Here is a 21,630-nt window from a genome sequence, read left to right on the forward strand (position 1 = left end):
TCCCCTCCTTGCACAGTTGGTGCTGAGCGAGGCTCGTCTGCCCTGTCCTGCTGAGACAGCCCCGGTGGAGCTGGGGGAGAGAGGTTGCAGGGGAAGGGCTCAGGGCCAGCTCTCCTCCTGCAGCAGAGCCTCCAGTGATGACACAGCTGAGTCCAGCCCTGTTTTTCAGCCTCCTGGCACGGGCAGGGAAACCCAAATCCTCCTTCCTCCATGCAAGGGACCAGTCACTTCTCTCCGTGTTGGTTGATTTGGCTCAGACCCTCTTGTCTCAGACCCCAGAGACAACAGGGGTCTCAGACCCTAAGGTCCTGCTCCCACAGACCCTGGTTTGAAGATCCCATCTCTGAGGATGATGTCCCAGCAGGAGTCTGAGACAGAGCCCCAAGTCCTCCTCTGCCTGTTTGCTTCCTTTCCCCTCCATGAAGACTGGGATGCAGTGGGGTTTGTGGGGGGAAAAACATAAAGAAAAAGGGGGAAAAAAAAGGAGGATTTGTGTAGAAAGGAAAGGGGGATGCAGCAATCTCTGTGGCTACGGTGACAGGAAACTCTAAAGCCTTGTGCAACTTCACCTATGGCATCTTTGGGCTCTTCTCAGCACTGACTCACACGCTGCTGGCCAGGACGAGGAATGGGGCCGTGAGCTGCACTTCCAACTCTGCAGCTCTCTCCTCCCAGCCCAGCCCCAGCCCGCTGCTGCCCCTGCACGAAGAGGTTCTTCCCAGCTGTGCTCGGCACAAACCACCTGGGCTGGACTGTCCCTGGTGTCCCCAGGGCAGCGCCAGGCAGGGACAACGAGAGGGGACCCAAGCTCTGTGGGGCTCGACTGTCCTGGGGGGGAGAGTGGCACGTGCCAGGGCTGTACAAAACGTTTTGCAATGAAGAGTGTGTGGAAAGGTTAAAACAGTTCCGAGATGTCTCAAAACCCTTCTCGACTGAGCCAGGCCTGGCTGGCACCTCCCAGTGCCTCCGCCACGGTCCGGGACCTGCAGGAGCACCGTGTCCATCTGCAGAACATCTCTCACAGCAGGCCAGGCCCGGGAACGGCACCGGGGCCCCACGGCCCCTTTATCTCTCAGATTTGACCTTGTACCTGAGGACCAGGTAAGCCAGGAGCCGCAGGATGACGAAGAAGATGCCCAGGATGAGGAAGTCCAGGTAGAGCTTGGCCTCCTCCACGTCCAGCTCCTGCAGGATCTTGATGGGCTTTTGGAAAGGGCAGAAGTCCTCGAGGCACTCCAGGTCCTCGCGCTCCATGGCGTAGATGGTGAGGATGACCCCCTCGAAGCCATACCTAGGGCAGAGCACACCCCCAGGGTCACCAGGGTCCAGGGGAGCCCAGGACAGGGAGCTCTGACCAGAGCTGGGGGCCCACCTGACGTAGGAGACGTAGGAGCTCCACTGCAGGTAGGTGGGGATGGTTTTGAAGCTGACGAAGAAGCCCGAGAAGAGCAGCACAGGGATGGCAGTGACGGGTCCCACAAAGGTGGCCACCTGGGGAGCAGAGGCCACTGGAGGTCATGTCCCTGCCCACCTGTGGGCAGCACCTCACCCCAGATTGTGACGGGGCCCCTTGCAACTCTCCAAAGAAGAGGCAAAGCCCCGCCAGACCTGCAGAGAAGTGGAAGCAGCTCCGATGAGAAGCCCGAGGGACTGGGCCACCAGGGCCGTGGCGGTGGCCAGGGCGGAGAAGAGCAGGAAGCGCGTGGCCTCGGGGGGCTGGCCCGTCATCCAGTACACGATGCTGCAGTAGGCGATGGGGCAGATCACCTGCACGGGGACAGAGACACCACCCTGCTGGGCCCTGCTGTAAAGGCACGTGAACCCAGTGGGAGGAAATGCCGATGTCTGACTCCAGCTCAGAAGCTGAATGATTTCTTTATTAGAACTATGCTATAAAACATTAATACACAATTTAAAGGAGATACTAAAACTACAAACCTACTTGTTCTAACTCCCATATCTAACTTCTCACAACTCGTGACCCCCTCTCAAGAGTCCAGGCAAAAGTAGATTTGATTTGCCATCAGGCTCAAACAATCCTCACCAGAATCCAACCAAGCAATCACCCCAGGTAAACAATTCTCCAAACACATTCCACATGGGAAAAACAAGGAGCAGAAATAGAAATTGTTTTCTCTTTCTTCTCTCTGTACTCCTCTATGAAAAAATCCTGGGAGAGAGAAGAATGTGCCTGCCACAGGGCCCCATGGCCATCCCCACCCCACTGAGCTCCCTGGGGGACGAGGGACCCCTCCACGGCCAGCCTGGGGCACTGGGTAGGAACTGGCTGTGCCAAGGATTGCACATCAGCATCAGGGTGGTGACCAAACCCATGGAGAGCTCACCTGGAAGGGCACGTCTGCCATGGTCTTGGCCAGGTAATAGGCTTTGAGGCTGTACCAGTAGTTCAAGTGCTCCCTCAGGAATACGGTCATCTCCTGGGGGACTGCAGGGAAAAAAGGAGTGAGCAGGCAGCAATTCCCTGCCCTGGGGTGCTCCAGCCCCTCTCCCTGGTGCAGGCAGGTGGGATGCACCCGGTAACCCCCCCACCTGTATCATGAGAGGGTGCCCAAACCTTCATTGGGGGAAAAAAACGTCAGTGACTGACATGGGAAATTTCCATGTGGAAGAGTCAGCTTGGGGCTTTTTGCAGATTTACACACATTTTTCTCAGATTAAAAAAATAAAATATTAAAATTGCAGCATTCTGCTTTAAGCCAACAATGGTCAAATAGCCAAATTATAGCCAAATAAAGGGCAAAACTGCAATACAGGCAAACAGAAGGCTTTCCCCTGTTCTTTAATTTTTTTCCCTTCTCTCTTATTTTCCCCATTTTGCCCGACCCCTCTGGCTCCCCACCCCCTGCCCAGCACACCCACACTGCCACGCAGCTGGAGCACCCCAACAGCTGGGCGCAGCGAGGGGATTTTGGGGCAAGGAGCTCCTTACAGGTGAGGATGGTGGGCATGAGGGCGGCGAACATGAGGAAGAGCATGGAGAAGAAGAGGAAGCCGGTGTTGTTGAAGACCTTGCCCGCGTCGTTGCCGATGTGCAGGTAGAGCAGCCCGATGAGCACCCCGATGCAGATGTGGGACATGAACCGCAGGTGGGTCAGCACCTGCAGGCACAGGGGGGCTCAGCAAGGCAGGGCTGCACCCCAAAAACATCCCAAGGGAGCAGCGGACAGCCCATGGAGCTCCTTGCCGCTGCCAGCCCCCAAAGAGCCCAACCCCGAGCCCTGGCCCAGCCTCCCCTGGCCTCACCGTGTCCCTTAGGATGCAGACAAAGGTTCTCTTGAAGAGGATGCAGAACTGAGTTGAGGTGCTGGTGGCAAATGTGTGGCTCTCGATGTGATCCACATCCTGCAAGACCACGGGGACGCGGGTCAGCTTCACACCACGGGGCCCCCGCTGGCACAGGAGGCTCCTCTGAGCCCCCACTCACCGTCCCACACGTTGGGCACGATGAATCTGCCTTGTCAGGGCTGCTCTTCTTCTCTGCCATGGTGCACATCCCATTCTGGACAGCGCGGAACAGGACGGGGTTGAGGTCTCCGTACTCCCCCGAGGCCACCTCGATGACTGTGGGGGAGAACAGGACCCCTGAGAGGTGCTGAGCCAGCCAGCACCTAACAGGAAGGGCACAGGCATCTCCCTTGGGCAACCGGGGGGCAACCCGGGCAGCCCCCAGGGCTTGGGCACTGGGTTTGAAGCTCGCCACCCTCTGCTGGGGTGGGGACACTCACTGAAGTCAGCGGGGTTGTGGTATGTGGGGCAGTGGAGGCCGAGGCCCTTCAGGTAGGGGATGAGGTTGGTCACGACGCCCTTGAAGATGCACTGGCCCTGGCTCAGGATGTAGAGCTGCAAGAGAAAACCAGGATGTGGCAGGTGCAGGGCAGCCAGAACATTGTCACCTGCTCCTGCCCACCTCCCTGGCCCAGGGTGACGCAGGCCACCCATGCCAGACCCCGGCCACACAAGCCCCAGGTCAAATGCCTGCAGCCCACCCCTCCCATGGCCACTCTCCTGGGTCTTGGGGCCAGAGGGACCCAGTCCCAGCCCAAACCTTGTCGAACATCTCGAAGAGCTTGGCGCTGGGCTGGTGGATGGTGCAGATGATGGTGCGCCCACCCTGAGCCAGGGAGCGCATCAGGGACACCACCTGGAAGCAGGAGGCACTGTCCAGACCGCTGTGGCCACGCAGGATGGGGTGGAGGAGAAAGAGACAGCAGAGAGAGAAGGGGAGAGTTGAGAGGGGGAGAAGAACATCCTAAAGATGCCCCCACCTGCCTCCCCTTGTGGGCACCCTCCCCTCAGACCGATGCAGAAGAGCATCAGCCCCAGGGGCACAGTCCCATCCCGCGCTCAGGTGGGCACCAGAGGGTACTGGCCACGCCAGCAGGGGCAGCCCAGCTGGGCAGGCAGTGCTGGGAGCCCTGTGGCCTCACCTGGTGGGCTCATCGAAGAACATGACGGGCGGGTTGTTGACCAGCTCCAGGGCGATGGCCAGGCGCTTGCGCTGGCCCCCCGACAGGGAGCTGGTGCGGGTGTACGAGCACTCCAGCAGCCCCAGGGCCGTCAGGATCTCATTCACCTGTCACACAGCCGAGGGTTTTCATGGACTTTCATCCCATCCCTGCCACCTCCCTTCACCCTTGCCATACCCTGCTCCCCTTGTCCCCATCCTGGGGAGAGCTGAGGGGGTCTGGGCCCAGCCTCCTCTGCACTTACCAGTTCCTTCTTCACCTCCTGCTTCTCGCTCAGCTTCAGGTTAGCAGAGACCTGCAGGGAGAGGATGGCCAGGGGGACACGCCTGTCAGATGCAGGGAACAGACCTGGCTGCGCCATGCTTCCACCCCTGTCTGCTCAGGACGAAGGGAGCACGGACAGCAGGATTCTGTTCCCACGTCCCAGAGCCCTTGGAAATGCCTGACGCCGGTGTGGGCTCAGTGCCCACAAGGAGACAGCCCACAGGATGCCCCCCAGAGCTCACCATCATGGCCTCGAGCACGGTGAGGTGTGGCAGGAGCATGTCGTCCTGCATGATGTAGCAGGACATCTTGCGGAAGGTGCGCAGGTCCCGCGGCCGCCCGTTCACCAGGATCTGCCCCTTCATGCCAGTCTCCCTGCAGGAAGGAGGTGTGGGGAATGCGGCACAGCCCTGCACCCCCAGCCCCGCTGGGACCCCCCAGCCTCACCTGTAGCCAGCCAGGATGTTCATCAGTGTGGATTTCCCAGCTCCCGAGGGGCCCATGATCCCAATGAGCTCCCGCTGGCAGAACTTCCCTGACAGGCATTTGAGGAGAGTCTTGTACCCTGCAGGGAGAGAGCAGCAGGGCTTTGGCTTCCCAGGGATTGCCGTGCCATCCCAGCACCTGGGGCACCTCAGGACCTCCACGTGCCACGCCAGGGGCTGTGTGTGCTCCATCAGCATCCCCAGGGCTATGGCCACTGCAGCTGTCACCTCCAGCACCATCCCTGCCCCTGGTCCTTGGCTGATCCCACTGATTCCCAGTGCTGAAGAAGCTCCTGACCTGAATCACAGCAAGGACCAGGGAAATCCCCGGGTCAGGTCACAGAGCTGCTAAGGGAGATTAGCAGGCTGTGACACTGGTCCTGGGCATGTCTTCAGATGCTGATCCCTAAGGCCAGGGGGGAAGGGCCAGCGCGGAGCAGGGCACCAGGGGGCAGGCAGAATTCCCAGTCCGGCTGTTGCCTTCATTGGCATTCACGCTGTGGCACCCGGCAGCAGCCACTGCCAATCAGACCTGGAATTATCTCTGCTTTAAACGCGGCTGATTAGCATTTTCTGGCAGAAGGAACATGATGTGTCGGGAGCGAGGAACAAGCACAGCCTCAGGCTCTCAGGAGCTGCCCCTGAAATGGAGCCCTGGCTGGACAGCAATGGGATAGGGGGTGATAACCCCACGGACCGAGCCTGAGCATCCCTCTAATGGAATTGTGTCCCCTCTGTGCCCCACAGAGGGGACAGCCGCTGTGGGGCAAGGGCAACAAACCCAAGCTGGCACAGAGCACTCGCAGTCCCGCCCGGCTGGGGTAGCCCTGTGGCTTGTCCATCCCCAGGGAAGGTCATCCAGCACCGCCAGCCCCCCATTCCTCCCCTGCGCCCCTCGGGGCCAGGAACCCCGCAGCAGGAGGGGGTCCCGCGGGCAGAGGGGCGGCCAGGGGACAGCGGGGGGCTGCGCAGGGTGGCCAGGGGCGAGCAGGGCCGGCAGCCCCCCCCCGGCAGCGCGCACGGCTCCGCACCGCGCATGCTGCTCACGTCGGCGCCACTGCAGCTTGCGCAGCGGTTACTCACGTTCATTGACTGCCAGTAACCTCCTGCTCAGCACGGCGGGCCAGCCGGGGCTGGGGGCTGCGGCCACTGCCACCGCCACCCGCCGCCAGCCCCGCCTGAACGGGGGGAGGAATGCGCCCCTCCCACCTTCCCCCGGCCATCCCAGGGACCCCGCGACCCCTCGGCTTGCTCCCACCTGGTCCAGCTGCCCGAGCCTTCCCCCCTCCCTCCCTGCAGGGCACTGGCCCGCTGGCAAGCAGCCGGTTCCCTCCTGGGTGCTACAGCACAATCCGCCCTGGCGAACCCGCGGCTGTGCCATGGATCCTTCTGGGATGCTTCCTCAGCATCCCGGAAAAACAGGAAGGCATCATCCCGGCAGATGTCAGGGCTGCTCCCAGGGTGGTTCAGCGCCTCGGTTTCCCGAGCTGCACGGCCTGGGGACAGGGGCAGAGCCCCATCCAGCATTCCTGGCTGGCAGAGCCCCTCACCGAGCCCTGTGACCTCGGTCCCCGCTCGTCCCCGCCTGCCTTCAGCTTCTGCAGATCAGCTCACCCTCCATCTTATCGGGCTGCCTGATTGGCATCCCATTAACTGAGAGCGCTAATTAAAGCAGACTACCACCCACCAGCCGCCATCTGCCTCCCCTCTCCCCTCCCTGAGCTCTCGGCCAGAGTCGCACACAAGGAAGGGGGCCACGGCCTCGGCTGCGCAGGGAGAGGAAATCCCCCACAAACCACAACTTCTCCTCGCCAGGCTCTGAACCTGGGCACCCTGGGGTCTCCTGCTGCATCCCCCACAGCCATCGTACCCCGAACAGCAGTGCTGGGGAAACAAACCCATCCCATCCATCGTACCCCAAACAGCAGTGCTGGGGAAACAAACCCAAAACCATCCCATCCATCGTACCCCAAACAGCAGTGCTGGGGAAACAAACCCATCCCATCCATCGTACCCCGAACAGCAGTGCTGGGGAAACAAACCCAAACCCATCCCATCCATCGTACCCCGAACAGCAGTGCTGGGGAAACAAACCCAAAACCATCCCATCCATCGTACCCCGAACAGCAGTGCTGGGGAAACCCACCCCATCCCACCCCTCCCGGCCGGCCCAGGGTATCTGCCCTGGCCAGAGGTTTCCCTGGAATGCGCTCTGCCTTCCCCCGGCATTGCCCAGCTGCGGGACACGAGCCTTGCCTCCTCCTCCCACGGGCACCCAGCACAAACAAGCAGCCACAAAGAGCCCCTGGCACTCGGACAGAGCGGGCTGAGGTCATGGCATGCAGAACGGGAGCGCGGTGTGAGAGCCCTGCAGGTCCCCTCCCCTCCCTGCCCTTGCCCACCCGCCAGCTCCTACCTCTCTTCCTCCACCAGGATCCCTCCCGCACGGAGTAGGACAGGTCGATGAACTCGATGTTGACAGCCGAGCGCTTCGGGAGGTGGGAAAACCTCTGCGCCTCTGTGATGTGGTTCTCCACCTTCTTCAAGTGGGTGGTGAGCAGCGGGGCGTCCGGAGGGCCGGCGTGGCACACCGTGTCCTCCAGGGCGATGGAGACGCACGCGGGATCCATGCCCTTCTCCGCCATCCTGCCGCTCTGTGGGGAGCGCACGGGGATCGGCTCGCAGCGGGCTCCCTCTTCCAGGCACTGCAGGGACCAGCCCACAGCGAGTCCTGTCTCTCCTTCTCCTGCTGGCTCCAGGCCTCGCTGTCCCCTCCGCCCAGCTGGGGCCAGCACCCACATCTGGCCGGGAGGATGGACCCAGCCGAGCCTGCGCCGAGGGGCGCCGGGCGAGGAACAGCAGGATTTTGTTCAGCCCCACAGTCAATAATTCATGCACCTCCTGCAGCCTGGTCCAGCTCTGCTGCCTGAGCTGCTCAGCTCCCCCAGCCCCGGGGGTCCCTGCCCCAGTCCCATTTGTCCCGGTGGGTCCAGGATGGGAGCGGGGGGAGAGCTGATGTCCTGCCCTATGCCTGGATGTCCCCAAGGACTCACCAGGAACCAGCCCTGCCCTGGCCTTAGGGAACACAGGCATGAAATCCTAAACAAGCAGATGATTCCAGCTGGTTCCTTGGACAGAGCACGCCGTGCTCCTGGGGCAGAGCAGTCCTGGGTACATCAGACCCTCAGACAGTGCCTGGGGTCCCCCTGGGCTTGCTGGGAGAGCCTTAACAGAACAGGGAGGGGGCCCTGCTGGTGCCATTCCTTCTCTGCCTTCTCGGCTCATCATTTCACCTTCCGGGCTCTTTGAGCACAGCCTCAGAGGCCAGGCCAGCACTGAGCTGGGGCCATGACGCTGATACACCTGCCCCAGCCCTCCCCTGCCCGCAGTGCTCCACAGCCGGCTGCAGCACGGCCGAGCCCCGCGTGTCTCCGCTCGCCTCGGCGACTCTGCGGTGCTGGGGGATGCTGAGCGAGCAGGGTGGGGAGCGCCGGCTCTCAGCGGCTGCGAGGGGCTCGGGGATCCCCCCGGCAGCAGGAAAAGGAGCTCGGGCTGTGCCGGAGCGGGCTGTGCCCTGCACCCATCTCGCCTCGCAGTCTGGGGTCCCACCGCCTCGCTAACCTACATTCCGCGGGGCTGCGGGCAGCGGCTCGCTGCGGCTGCAGCGCACACACACGGCCCCTGCGAGGGGCGCCGGATGCCGGCAGCTGCGGGAGATCCCCCCAGCCCAGCCCCTGCTGCAGGCAGAGAGCCCGCTCAGGGCTGGAAAGAAGCCAGCCCAGCCCCGGGGAAGGAGGGCTGGGGGTTCCCAGCCCGCGGGTCCCCTCCCAGCATCCGCGGGGTGCAGGAGCGGGGGTTCGGGGGTGGTGGTGGGGGGCAGCGGGGGTTCGGGGGTGGTGGTGGGGGGCAGAGGGCTGGAAGCGCCCTCGGGCTCACCTTGACTCCTCCGGCCGGGCGTTCAAGGAGCGCTAAATCCCGCAAGCGGCTCTCCGCGGCTTAGCCCAGCCCCGAGGCGCGGGGTGGGGACGGGAAGGCTTTGCCCGAGGATGCTCTTCCTTCATCCCTGCTCCCCGCCGGCCCCCTCCATCCCCAGCCCCCCCGGCCCCGGGGAGGCTCCCGGCCCTCCCGCAGGCTCACCTGGCAGGGTGCGGGGCGGCGGCTCCGCTCCCGCAGCGCCCCCGCCTCGCCTCCTCCGCAGACAAAGGGGCGATGCCCGGGGGGCCCGGCCGGGCGGGGGGCGGCTCGGTTCGGCTCGGTTCGGCGCGGCTGCGGTGCTCAGCGGCGGGAGCCGGGCTGGGCGCTGCCCCCGCGAGTGCCCGGCCCGGGTCTCCTCCCCATCCCTCCGCGGGGCTGGGTGGGCAGGGCGGGCGGGGGGCTCTCCGGCCCCAGCCCCGCAGTGGCTAGCGGTAGCCCCGCAGTGGCCAGCAGCCCCCCGGGCCGGGCTGCTCGGGGGCGCCCCTCTCCGCCAGCCCCGTGGCCGGTGCTGCCGGGCGGGGAGCAGGATGGGCGGCAGGATGGATGGATGGGCTGCCCGGGCGGGCAGCGCTGCCAGCAGCGAAAAATCCTCTTAAAGGGACCGGCCCTATTTCCTCTCGCTGCCTGCCAGCAGGCCCTGAGCATCCCCGAGCACACGCCCGGGGCTCGCCAGCCCTGCCTCCGCACCCCCCTGCACCCCAGTGCCGGCTCCCGCCCGCATCTGGGACACAGCCCCCGCAGCTCCCCCCTCAGCCCAAAGCCCCCCGAGTGAGCCCAACACACCCTAAAGCTGCTCCTGCCCCGCTCAGCCCTGCACAGACCCTGTGCAGACACCCCAATACGGCACGGCATGCAGTGGCTCGGGACAGCCAGCGGGGTGACAGCTGGTCACAAAGGGCCCTGGCAGGGGGGTGTCCCTCCGGCGTTTTACCCCCAGCACACCCTCCCTGGTGCAGCTGATCCTGCAGGACCTGGATCCCCCTGCACCTCCCCAGCACCACGCCTGGCTCCCTCCTCGCTGTTACTCACACCTCTCACCCACCACAGCACTTCAACGCCACAGACATATGGAAATGAGTGGCAGCAGCAAAAGTATTAATTAAAAAACCATCTGTTGAGCCAAGGAGAGCTTTCCCCACCCCCTGCCAGCTTAGGGCTGGGACAGATGTCAGGGCAGGATCCAGGCAGAGGAGTTATCCTCCACTGGGGAGGGCACGAGGAGTTATCCATGGAGCCAGGCTCCTCACGGAGCTCTTCAGTCATCTTGTCATGGAGCAAAAGGCACGCGGGACTCACCCAGTTCTCTCTGCACCCAGCTGCCTCCCAGCCCTGGGGCACTCCCCGATAGCAGGTCCCAGCCCAGGCCTGCTCTGTGCAGTGCCAAACAGCCCTTCCTCCCTGCAGGGGGGCCGAGGGAGGGCCTGGGAATGACCTCATGGATGCTAAACCCCTTTCTGCTCAGCTGGGCCCAAGCTGGTGGCCACAAAGCAACCAGCAGCTGCTGGGGAGTCATTTTAAGGTGGAAGGAAGCAGGGATGGAGCCCAGGGCCACAGGGACATTCACATCCCTCTAATCCCCAGCTGGGACCTTCCTGAAGTGGCCTTGTCCATAGCTGGGTCCCCGTGGTGGCTCACTTGCTCAGGACGTGGGCAGAGGGAGCCTGTCCTGGTTCTGTCATCTGTGTTCAGGGCTGCAGGGACAGAGCAGGCAGCAGAACCTCTTTGCACGACAGGAAAACCTGTGGGATTCCCTGCAAATATATTTTTAATGACCCGTGGCTGGTCCTGCAGCACCCTCAGCAGTGCCATCACGTGTGCCCCAGACCGCCCTCTCCTTCCCTGGGGGATGAAACTGCTTCCATGGCTGCTTCCTGAGGAGCCAGAGATGTTCTCAAGGGGCACCAAGCTGTTCCTGGCTGGAGCCAAATCTCTCCCTTTGTGGGCCCAAGCTGCTGGGAGGAGAAGCCCCTGCAGAAAGGGGCTCTCAGGGCAGGAGCACAGACTCCCTGGAAGGAGCAGGACCAGCAGGCAGTGCATGGAGCAGCCCGTAGGGAAGATTTTCCACCTGGGAGATGAGACCTTTGCCCACTCTGCACTCCCAGGGAGGCTGCAGGGCAGTTTGATTCCTCAGCAGTGGGTGCTGCAGCCTGGCCAGGCTGCTCTGTCCCTGCCACGGGGACAGGAGGCAGATGCCACACTCCAGCTGGCCTCAGCGAGCTCAGAGAGCAGCTCCACCTCCCAGCTCAGGGCCTGGAATTACCTGACACGGAGAAATCACACCCTGCAGCACTGAAGGACAGGTATTTTGCACCAGGCACAGGTGCTGCCTCCCCCCTAAAAGGGGCTCTGAGCCTCCTCTGGGAAGCAGCCAGGGAAATGGGTGCTGACACCACCCTCCCCAAGTCCAGCTGCAGGAAACACTCGCAGATCCCAGCACCTGCTGCTCCCAGAGCATCCCCTGGCCCTGGAGAGTCTGGGATGAGCCAGCCCTGCAAGTGAGTCCAGAACACCTCTCCCCCTCTCAGATGACAGCCTCGGGACAGACAGAGCTTATGGAATGAGCAGACACTGGTGAAGGGAAGCAGGATCCAGGGTGGCAGCCTGCCTCAGCACGGGGCCAGTGGCCACAGCCCCGGGTGGCCCAGCTCTACCTGGAAGAACCTGAGGAGAGCAAAGACAGCGGGTTTTGAGCTGTTTGCAGCTGCCATCTCCCAGTGCCAGCCTTCCCCACAGAGCAGCGAGCCACAGCCGGGCAGTGCCACCACCCGGGCTCACCGCAGGGCACGTGGCAGTCGCACTCGCAGATGTCACAGCGCCGGAACCAGCGGGGCCAGCCCGAGAGCTTGGTGACACAGGCTGAGATCTTGATGCAGCCGCGGTTGAGGAAGGCTCCCAGGTGCGCCTGGCCGCCGCAGGACGAGGAGCACCGGCCGCTGATGTCCCGCTCGCTGATCTCGATGCGGCCCCGCAGGCAGATCCCTGCAGGGGCAGAGCCCATCGCGGGGGGCTCACCTGGAGCCCTCCGGGGCAAGGAGGGCTTGGGGACGCGCCTGCAGCCGCCGCAGGGCTACTCACGGAGGCAGGAGGGCTTGGGGGTCCAGCGGCCGTCGGGCTGGCAGGCGCTGGCGGGGTCCCCCAGCAGCAGGAAGCCGGGCCGGCAGCTGTAGCGCACCACGGAGCCCACCCACCAGTCGTTCCCGTGCACCACCGAGTTAAAATCCGCCTCGGGCCGCCCGCAGTTCACTGCGGACAGGGACGCAGCCGGGGCTGGCAGCCTGGGCAGGCTGCTGGCCACGGGGACAGCCCCAGGGGTCACCAGACAAGGCTGCGGGTGCCCCCGGCTGCTGGAGGCGCTCACACGCGGGAGTGTGGCACCAAGCCCTGCAGCATCCCCAGGGATCCCCCGGCCTTCCCCCGGGCTTTACCTCTGCAGAAGGACTTGTAGCCCAGCCAGCAGCAGCTGCCGTTCCCACACTGGCTCCTCTTCAGCTCCTTGTGCCTGCCCTTGCAGCCCCCCACGCAGATGGGAGCCGTGCCAGACCAGTACGTGTCCAGGTCTCCTGGGGCCACCGGGGGCAAGGACACCGTTGTCAGCGCTTGCCCAGCCCTCAGAGCCCCACAGGGGCGTGCTGGAGCCCATAAAAGCCCATCCCAGCCCTCCCCAACCCTTGCTGTGGTGAGGAGCGCAGCCACTCAGACCGCAGCTCCCACGTCCCCTGTGCCAAGCCTCGGTCTTGCTCCTTACTGGGCAGGACTGGTGCCAGTACTGGGGCACCCCATAACCCCCCTCATCCCCCAAGCCCCCCGTTACCTTCTGAGTCCTGGCAGGAGGTAAGCGTGGCCAGCACGGTGAGGAAGAGGAGGCCCAGTGCCATCATCCGCCCTCCTCCCCTCCTCCCCTCCAAGCCCAGACCCCTCTCTGCTCGCCCAGGAGAAAGTGAACTTGGTTTGCACACACACACCCAGGCCAGGGGATGCTGCAGGACCTGGGGGAAGGGAGGAGACATTCCCTTTAATGCCAATCCTCTCCCCAGCAGATAATCTCTGGCAGATTACCCTGCCTGGACGCAGTGTTTAAAGGGACACTCCCATCAGCCAGCCCCAAATCCAGCAGCAGGCAGCACAGCCGTGCCCTTGGAGCACGCTGGAGACAGGGCCAGGCTGGAAGTGCTGCGAATGCAAACCTGGCACGGGGCCCTTCTCTCGAAGGCATCCTGAGCCCAGCTCTGCCAAGGCCAGCCCAGCTCTAACCCTGAGCCCAGCTCTGCCAAGGCCAGCCCAGCTGATACCTGTGGCAGGCACATTCTTCCCTCTCTCAGGATTTTTTCATAGAGCAGCACAGAGGGAAGAAAGAGAAAACAATTTCTATTTCTGCTCCTTGTTTTTCCCATGTGGAATGTGTTTGGAGAATTGTTTACCTGGGGTGATTGCTTGGTTGGGTTCTGGTGAGGATTGTTTGAGCTGGTGGCCAATCCAACCCACCTGTGGCTGCACTCTCAGAGAGGGTCACGAGTGGTGAGTGAGTTAGATATGGGAGTTAGAACAAGTAGGTTTGTAGTTTTAGTATCTCCTTTAAATAGTATATGAATGTATTATAGCATAGTTCTAATAGAGAAATCATTCAGCTTCTGAGCTGGAGTCACACATCAGCATTTCCTCCCGTGGGTTCACCTGCATTTCCAATACTAACCCTGAGCCCAGCTCTGCCAAGGCCAGGCAGGGACAGGAAGGCTGGGCAAGGCAAGTGCCCAGGGCAGGGATGCTCTGCCTGGAGCAAGGAGCATCCTCCAGCAGTGGGTGCTCTCAGGGACAGCTCCTGCCTCTCCCCTGGAGCTGTTGGGATCAAGGGGTTTCCCCCAACACCCCAGAATTCCAGCAGCTTTTGCTCAGCTGCTTGAGAGGGAGCAATGGGGAAAATTCAGTGCCCAGCCAAGAGCAGCAAGGTGCCTGCCTGTGTGCCCCATGGCACATCACCTCCACACACAGGGCAGGGAGGGCCTAAATGGCACTCCAGGGACCCCAAATTCACCCTGTCACTTGTCCAGCTGGCTCTGCTCACAAGCCCAGGCTATGCCCTGTGTTCAAACAAGGCCTGAGCAGGCAGCAGACAGCCCTGGAGAGGCAGCAAAACTCAGCCCCACGGCAGCAACACGAGTGCCAGAGCTAAACCCGGCCTTCCAGTGCCACCTGTGGGGAGCAGCACGCTCCAGTGCCAGCTGCACAGCTGCACAGGAGAGCCTGGCAGCTCCTCGGAGCCCACCTCCCACGCTGCACTATCCCAGTGCCATCCTCCCACCACAGCACGACTGGCAAGGGTAGGGCTGAGCAGAAAAACACACCAGACGCTGCTGGGCCTGGCAGCCTGATGTTTATTTGTCTTGCCAAAGTACACTTTGCCCAGCCAGGAGCCCAAACCCCAATGTGGGGGGGACACCCAGGGGATGCCAAAAGCAGCAAGAAGCTCCCAATGTCCCAGGGCTGCCCTGGCCTGCAAGGGACAGCAGCTCCAGCACTGTCCCCCCAGAGACCAGTGCTGGTTATGGGATCAGGGAGGCAAACACCACCAGCAGCAGCAGGTGAGACAGGACATGTGTGCAGGAAGTGCTGATGAAGGCATGACACCCCCTGGAGAAGGCATGGATAGGGCAGGACAGGCCTACCAAGGGCCACACATGTTCCCAGGGAAGAGGCTTCAGCACCAGAGTGTGCTCCACACACCATCCTGCCTCGGGAACAGGCTCAGAAGGGCACAGCTGGTGACCACTCCACCCTGCCAGGCTGAGGCCAAACCTCCCAGAAGGGTGGGACAAGCTTGACAGGCCCCAGTCTCCAAAAGGAGGCGGCAGACAGCCCTTTCCAGCTCAGATCACTTGATTCACACCTGGGACATCTGTCCCTCCCCTCTCACAGGCTGACCAGAACCAGCAGCCAGCGAGGCTGGGCTGAAGACAAGCCCAGCCCTCTCCCCAAGCACTCCTCCAGCAGCACATCCCCAGGAGGCTGAAGCTCTCCTCCTGCAGAGAGGCAGCCCCTCAGAGGATCTGGATGCCCAGCTCCTCAGCTGTTTTCTGCAGCCTGTCCATGACGTTCTCCTCCAGCTCCACGGCCTGGGCTGCTGTGCCCTGCTGCTCCGAGGCCGTGCTGGCCATCACATAATAGACAGTCTCACTCTGGCCCTGCTCGTTGGTCCTGTTCACCACACGGATGATGGGGTTGCTGGTGCTGCTGGCTCCTTGCTCTGAGGAGGAGGAGGAGGAGGAGGAAGAGGAAGAGGAGGAGGCAGCTCCTGGGAAGGGGCTTGACCGTGCTGGCTCAGGGCTGGGAGCAGAGCACAGGGCTGGGGGCACGGGCAGCTCAGCTGTGCTGATCTCTGCTGGGGCAGGACTTGCTGGAGGCTCCAGAAGGATGCCCTGCAGGTTGCTCTCGCCCTCAGGCAGCACCACGCACTCGCTGGAGCCATCCAGAGCCTCCCCATGCTTCTCCCTGTCCTTGAGCAGCTGCTCTGTGAGCTCCACGCTCTCGTAGCGCACCAGCTGCAGCCTCATGTAGCCATCCTCGTGCTCCCTGTACCTGGGCACAGACAGGAGGGGTCAGCCAGGCACATCCCCCTTCTCAGGAGATGGGCAACAGCCAGGAAAGGGCACAACAGCCAAGGTTTTAATCCCCGTGCTGCACAGATGGTGTTTCAGCCTCTACCCCCAAAGGCACACCCATGTGGCAGCTGCTGAGCTTTGTGCCAGGCTCAATCCCCTCCCCAGCCCATCTCCTTCCACCACTCTGTTCCACTGGGAGCATTTCAAGTCCATCCTCTTCCCCTCCCACCTTTCAGGCTCTGGAAGCCCTGTGGAGTTTCCTCCAAAGAAAGCAGAAGCTCCTGTGCCAAGATCGATCTCTCTAGAGGGGGACACTTGGAGCTGGCCCCTGCCAAGCTCAGAAGTGTCCCACCAGAGGCAGCTGTGGTGGTGGCACCACTGCCCTGGAGCTGCCAGGCAGAATGCTCAGATCCCACTGAACATTGACTGCCCAGTGCCTCCCAGCCACTTGGATAAAGGTCTTGAACACATTTACAAACATCAGAGCCCAGGCATTGCCAGCACAACGCAGGATGCAGCTGCAGCTGCGTCCGGCACTGGAGAGGAGGCACTGAGGAGCTAAAGGTGAGCAGTACCTGAAGCGAGGATGTCCCGAGGGCCATTTGAACTGGTGCTTCTTCCTGAGGTGGACAGTGAGGTTGTTCCCCCGTGTGAAGCACTTGTCACACACGTGGCACTTGTACCGGGGCTCGGAGTCACCCTGAGGGACACAGAGAGCCACGTCAGCACCCCACCAGAGACAGAAAGCTCTCTGAGAAGACTGACAGGGGGCATCACGAGCAATGCAAGCTCTGCTGCCTTCCCACCTCGTGGACCTTCCTGTAGTGCAGTTTGATGGAGCAGAGGGACCGTGCAGAGAAGCTGCAGGCCTCGAACTCGCAGCGATACGCCGGCTCCTTGCTGTGCGTGTCCAGGTGCTTCCGCAGGTCAATGAGGTTCTTGCAGCTGGAAGCACAAGGTGAGGGAACAGAGCTGCAGCACACACACAGAGGCCTCTGGAAGGTCTGGGGAGTGGGCCAGCCCTGGCCCTCACCTGTAGTCACAGTAGTCACACTTGAAGGGGCGCTCCTCGCTGTGCCGGAAGCGGATGTGGTTGCGCAGCGAGGAGGGCAGCGGGCAGGTCATGTCACACAGGGGGCACTTGTAGTGGTTCACTGGGCCAAAAACGGGGAGTAAATGTCACCCCAGAGCAGGGCAGAGCACACAGCCCACGGGGGCTGAGCTGGGAGCAGGGCCCTGCACTCACCGTGGTTCCTCATGTGGTCACGGAGCAGCCTCTCCGTGGCAAACCTCTTGGAGCAGTGGGAGCACTGGAACCTCTGCTCTGCACCAGGGAGGGCACAGGAGAGACCAGGGCAGGGAGAAGAGCACAGAGAGCAGTGAGGAGAGGTGCTCCAGGGGGCTGGCAACCCTGGTGGGCAGCCCTGGGTCCCCACGGGAGGAACAGCCTCCATCCTGCCTCTGCCAGGAGACACTCCCAGAGGACACGGCCTGAAGCTGGGCCAGGGGAGGTTCAGGTGGGACATCAGGAGGAATTTCTTCATGGAAAGGGTGATCAGATGCTGGAAGGGGCTGCCCAGGGAGAGTCCCTACCCCTGCTCAGGACATGGCTGGCTGACAAGGTGAGGATCAATCCCAGGTTGGACTCAATCTCAGAGGTCTTTTCCAATTGAAATGATTCTGGAATTCTGTGGCTCCCACCACTCAGCAGACAAGCCAGGCTGTTCCAAGCACACCCTGCCCTTGGCTCACAGGGTACAGACAGCTCCAGCCACCCAAACATCCCAGCCCAGGACCCCCCAGCCCCTCCCTGCCCCCGGGGCTTACGGTCCAGGGCGGTCTGGCGGCGGATGTGGTCGAAGAACTTGGTGTTGTTGGCAAACATCCCCCCACAGGTGGGGCAGGCCACCACCTTCTCCTGCGTGTGGCTGCGCAGGTGCTCCCGCAGTTTGCAGCGGCCCTTGAAGCTGCAGTTGCAGTCTGGGGAGGGACAGCACAGCTGAGAGCCCTCCCAAGGGACACAGCCTCACTGAATAGCAGCTTCCTCGTCCTGTTTTGGCCAGCAAGGCTCCAAAATCCCCACAGGGCAGGGTGAAATCAGCACGGTACAAGCAGTGTGGGCCCCCCAAGCAGTTAAGGCAATTGCACAAACACGGGAGAAATGAATGAAAAAAAATCAAAGTAAAAAATAAATCAGCTTTTCTCCAAGGTAGTGATTACACATAAATAGGAAGTTCTGTACTAAGCACTCAGCTGGATTCCCCAAGGGAGCTTCTGCAGGAATATTTCACAGTCAAAACCATGAAATTTGAAAACCAATTTCTGAAGGCCAAGAGGCTCTCTGAAACCTGTTCCCCTGTTCGTGTTTGCCACCCAGCCCAAAGCTCTCAGGAGAGGCCCTGCAGGCTCCCACAAACCTTTCCATCCACAGAGCAGCACGTGGTTCTCCTTCCCTGCTGCCTTGTACTCGGAGCAGAAGCTGTGATCCTCCACGTGCCGGTAGAACCACTCGGGGTTGTCAAACGACCTCTGAGGGGGGCAAGGACACACAGGACGCGGTGAGAGAGACCAGAACAAGCCCAGATGCTCCCACACAGCTCCAGACAGAGCCTGCAGCTGTGCAGCAGCACTGTTGGGGTCTGCTTTGCTTGGAGTGACCCCGAGATCGTAAAAGTCCTTGTTCCCCAGCCCGGCAGCTGAAGAAGAGGTCTGGAATGTGTGAGGTCGAGGTTTCAAGGTTGTTTATTCTTTCTTATCTATACCATTCTCTCTCTGACCTGCCGAGCTCCGCCTGGTACAGAAGCCATGGCAGCCTGCCCCGAGCCTGGGGCAGCTCCCACATTGTGTACTCAAAACTCCGTGTTGCCTGATTACAGATTTGTGCCAGTGCCCACCACCCGTGTTAGACAGTGAATCTCTACCTTAAACCAACAGAAAAGTGTCACCATCACAGCAACACATGGAGGGCAAGGAGAAGGTCAGGACACACCCAGATTCCTCCACCTTGTACCCCTGAACCCCATTCTAAAACCCCAAAATTCCACTTTTTCACCCTGTGTTAACTCAACTACCACACCACTCAAACCCTTGTGGTTTGTAATTCCTCATACAGAGCTGGCAGTTTTCCCCACGGGCTAAAATCAAAGCCACGGGTGTTTTTGACTTCGTGCCAGGGTCCCCGAGCCCCTGCCGGGGTCTGGAGCCAGCCAGGGCAGCCAGAGGGACGTCCTGGGCTCGGACACTGCACAGCAGCACCTCCCCTTTGCCACGGAGCCCCCGCTGTCACCTCGCAGTACTCCCAGAGGCACAGGAAGCTCTCCTGGATCTCAGGGATGATGTTGCGGCTCTGGAAGTCCAGCTGGCAGTGGCTGACGTCCGCCTGGCCCTGCAGGGCCCGCAGCCCCCACTGCTTGAGCTTGGTGTGGTAGCAGTGGAAGTAGACGTGGCGCACCAGGTCAGCCGAGCTCCCCGGGGAGCAGAAACCACAGTCCTGCCACAGGCACGTGTATTCCTCTGGAACACAGACAGACAGACAGACAGCTCCTCTGGGACACAGACAGACAGACAGCCACAGGCACGTGTATTCCTCTGGAACACAGACAGACAGACAGCCAGCTCCTCTAGGGACACAGACAGACAGCTCCTCTGGGACACAGACAGACAGACAGCCACAGGCACGTGTATTCCTCTGGGACACAGACAGACAGACAGCCAGCTCCTCTGGGACACAGACAGACAGCTCCTCTGGGACACAGACAGACAGACAGCTCCTCTAGGGACACAGACAGACAGACAGACAGACAGCCACAGGCACGTGTATTCCTCTGGGACACAGACAGACAGACAGACAGCTGCTCTGAAACACAGACAGACAGAGAGCCACAAGCACGTGTATTCCTCTGGAACACAGACAGACAGACAGCTGCTCTGGGACACAGACAGACAGACAGACAGACAGCCACAGGCACGTGTATTCCTCTGGAACACAAACAGACAGACAGACAGCTCCTCTGGGACACAGACAGACAGACAGACAGCTCCTCTGGGACACAGACAGACAGACAGACACAGGCACGTGTATTCCTCTGGAACACAGACAGACAGACAGACAGCTCCTCTGGGACACACACAGACAGACAGACAGCCACAGGCACGTGTATTCCTCTGGAACACAAACAGACAGACAGACAGCTCCTCTGGGACACAGACAGACAGACAGACAGCCACAGGCACGTGTATTCCTCTGGAGCACAGACAGACAGACAGCTGCTCTGGAACACAGACAGACAGCCAGCCAGCCAGCCAGCCAGCTGCTCTGGGACACACACAGACAGACAGACAGACAGCTGCTCGGAGACACAGATAGACAGACAGACAGACAGACAGACAGCTGCTCTGGGACACAGATAGACAGACAGACAGACAGACAGACAGCTCCTCTGGGACAGTCACAGCCAGACAGCCAGCCAGCTGCTCTGAGACACACACAGACAGACAGACAGACAGCTGCTCTGGGACACAGATAGATAGACAGACAGACAGACAGACAGCTGCTCTGGGACAGTCACAGACAGACAGACAGACAGCCGCTCTGGGACAGTCACAGACAGACAGACAGACAGCCAGCTGCTCTGGGACAGTCACAGACAGACAGACAGACAGACAGCCGCTCTGGGACAGTCACAGACAGACAGACAGACAGCCGCTCTGGGACAGTCACGGCTCCAAGGCCTCTGAAGCGATCCGCTCTCCAGCCCCTTCACCCGCCCAGCCCAGCCCAGCCCCGCTGCACGAACGCCACCCGCGCTCTGCCGGAGCCCGGCCCTGCCCCGCTCCGGGGAGGAGAAGCGAGGCCAGGAGCTGTCCGTGCCCACAAACCGCGGAGTCATTTCGGCTGGAGAAGCCTCCCGGCCCATGCAGTCCCAGCCGTGCCCCATGCCCAGGGCTCCGAGTGCCACCCCCGGGGACGGGCACTCCAACCCTCCCCGGGCACCCCTGCCGAGGCCTGGCCGCCCTTGCCGCGGGGAAACTCCCCCTCACGTCCACGCGGAACATCCCCGGCGCTCTCCTCGTCCTGCTGCTCCCCGGGGCACCCCCGCGCTGTCCCCTCCTGTCGGGCGGGGGTGCAGCGCCGCAAGAACGGCCCCGAGCCCCCTCCCTTTCCGCAGCGCCTCACCCAGAGGGTCCAGCTGCCCGCGGTGCTCGCCAGGCAGGTGCTGCGCCATGTGCCCGCAGAACTCCTCCATCTCCGAGGCCGCGAAGGAGCACCGCTGCCACTCGCACTGCAGCACCACGGCCGCCTTACCGCCGCCGCGGCCGGGCGGCATGGCCGCGCGGAACCGGCCCCGGGGACGGCGGGGCTCCGGGGACGGCGGGGGCCGCGCGGAACCGGCCCCGAGCGCGGCGGGGCTCCGGGGACGGCGGGGGCCGCGCGGGGGGCCCCGGGACGCGGCGCACCGGGCGCGCCCGCCCGCCAATCAGCGCGGCCGCCGCCCGCCCGCCCGCCAATCAGCGCGGCCGCCGCCCGCCCGCCCGCCAATCGGCGCGCAGCAACGCGCTGCCTGCGCGCGGCGGCCGAGCGGCCCCGCCGGGAAGCGGCGCCGTGGCACAAAGGTTCCCAGGCTCCTTAGGATAACGGCCCCGGGAATTCCCGGCGGGGCCGGGAAAAGGCCGGGCCCGGGAGCCGGGAGCGACCCTCACCCTCCGGCTGCCCAAACCTGGAAGTGTCCAAGCACTCGGAGCAGCCTGCGGTAGTGGAAGGTGTTCCTGCCGGTGAAAAACGCCAATCACCTTTTCATTATTATTATTATTATTATTATTATTATT

General features: G+C 62.2%; 3 protein-coding genes across 4 annotated transcripts; all 3 read right to left on the reverse strand.

Moving 5' to 3' along the window:
* Positions 1–712: 712 nt before the first annotated feature.
* Positions 713–9,753, reverse strand: ABCG4 (ATP binding cassette subfamily G member 4). 2 transcript variants are annotated; one of them, XM_068171893.1, is made up of 15 exons: positions 9,374–9,753; positions 7,653–7,890; positions 5,199–5,316; positions 4,994–5,126; positions 4,732–4,782; positions 4,449–4,594; positions 4,067–4,190; positions 3,747–3,861; positions 3,446–3,582; positions 3,265–3,363; positions 2,951–3,119; positions 2,346–2,446; positions 1,609–1,767; positions 1,373–1,491; positions 713–1,291 (listed from the first exon to the last, which is right to left on the reverse strand). In XM_068171893.1, exons 2-15 carry the CDS (start codon positions 7,879–7,881, stop codon positions 1,066–1,068), a joined length of 1,926 nt encoding a protein of 641 aa, XP_068027994.1. In that variant the 5' UTR covers positions 7,882–7,890; positions 9,374–9,753; the 3' UTR covers positions 713–1,065. The 2 variants fall into 2 exon arrangements, with proteins under 2 accessions (XP_068027994.1, XP_068027995.1); XM_068171894.1 differs by lacking the exon at positions 9,374–9,753 and adding an exon at positions 9,173–9,324.
* Positions 9,754–11,796: 2,043 nt separating this feature from the next.
* On the reverse strand, positions 11,797–13,324 carry LOC137462172 (CUB and sushi domain-containing protein 3-like). Its single transcript, XM_068172267.1, has 5 exons — positions 13,023–13,324; positions 12,637–12,771; positions 12,287–12,454; positions 11,987–12,190; positions 11,797–11,872 (listed from the first exon to the last, which is right to left on the reverse strand). The coding sequence occupies exons 1-5, from the start codon at positions 13,216–13,218 to the stop codon at positions 11,859–11,861; spliced, it is 717 nt and encodes a 238-aa protein (XP_068028368.1). The 5' UTR covers positions 13,219–13,324; the 3' UTR covers positions 11,797–11,858.
* A 1,236-nt stretch (positions 13,325–14,560) lies between these two features.
* On the reverse strand, positions 14,561–21,165 carry HINFP (histone H4 transcription factor). Its single transcript, XM_068171966.1, has 9 exons — positions 20,981–21,165; positions 19,091–19,317; positions 18,222–18,333; positions 17,632–17,784; positions 17,051–17,128; positions 16,838–16,958; positions 16,611–16,749; positions 16,380–16,504; positions 14,561–15,781 (listed from the first exon to the last, which is right to left on the reverse strand). The coding sequence occupies exons 1-9, from the start codon at positions 21,129–21,131 to the stop codon at positions 15,244–15,246; spliced, it is 1,644 nt and encodes a 547-aa protein (XP_068028067.1). The 5' UTR covers positions 21,132–21,165; the 3' UTR covers positions 14,561–15,243.
* Between the last annotated feature and the right edge of the window lie 465 nt (positions 21,166–21,630).

Source organism: Anomalospiza imberbis, chromosome 24, assembly GCF_031753505.1.
Source record: "Anomalospiza imberbis isolate Cuckoo-Finch-1a 21T00152 chromosome 24, ASM3175350v1, whole genome shotgun sequence".
NCBI classification, from domain to species: Eukaryota; Metazoa; Chordata; class Aves; order Passeriformes; family Viduidae; genus Anomalospiza; species Anomalospiza imberbis.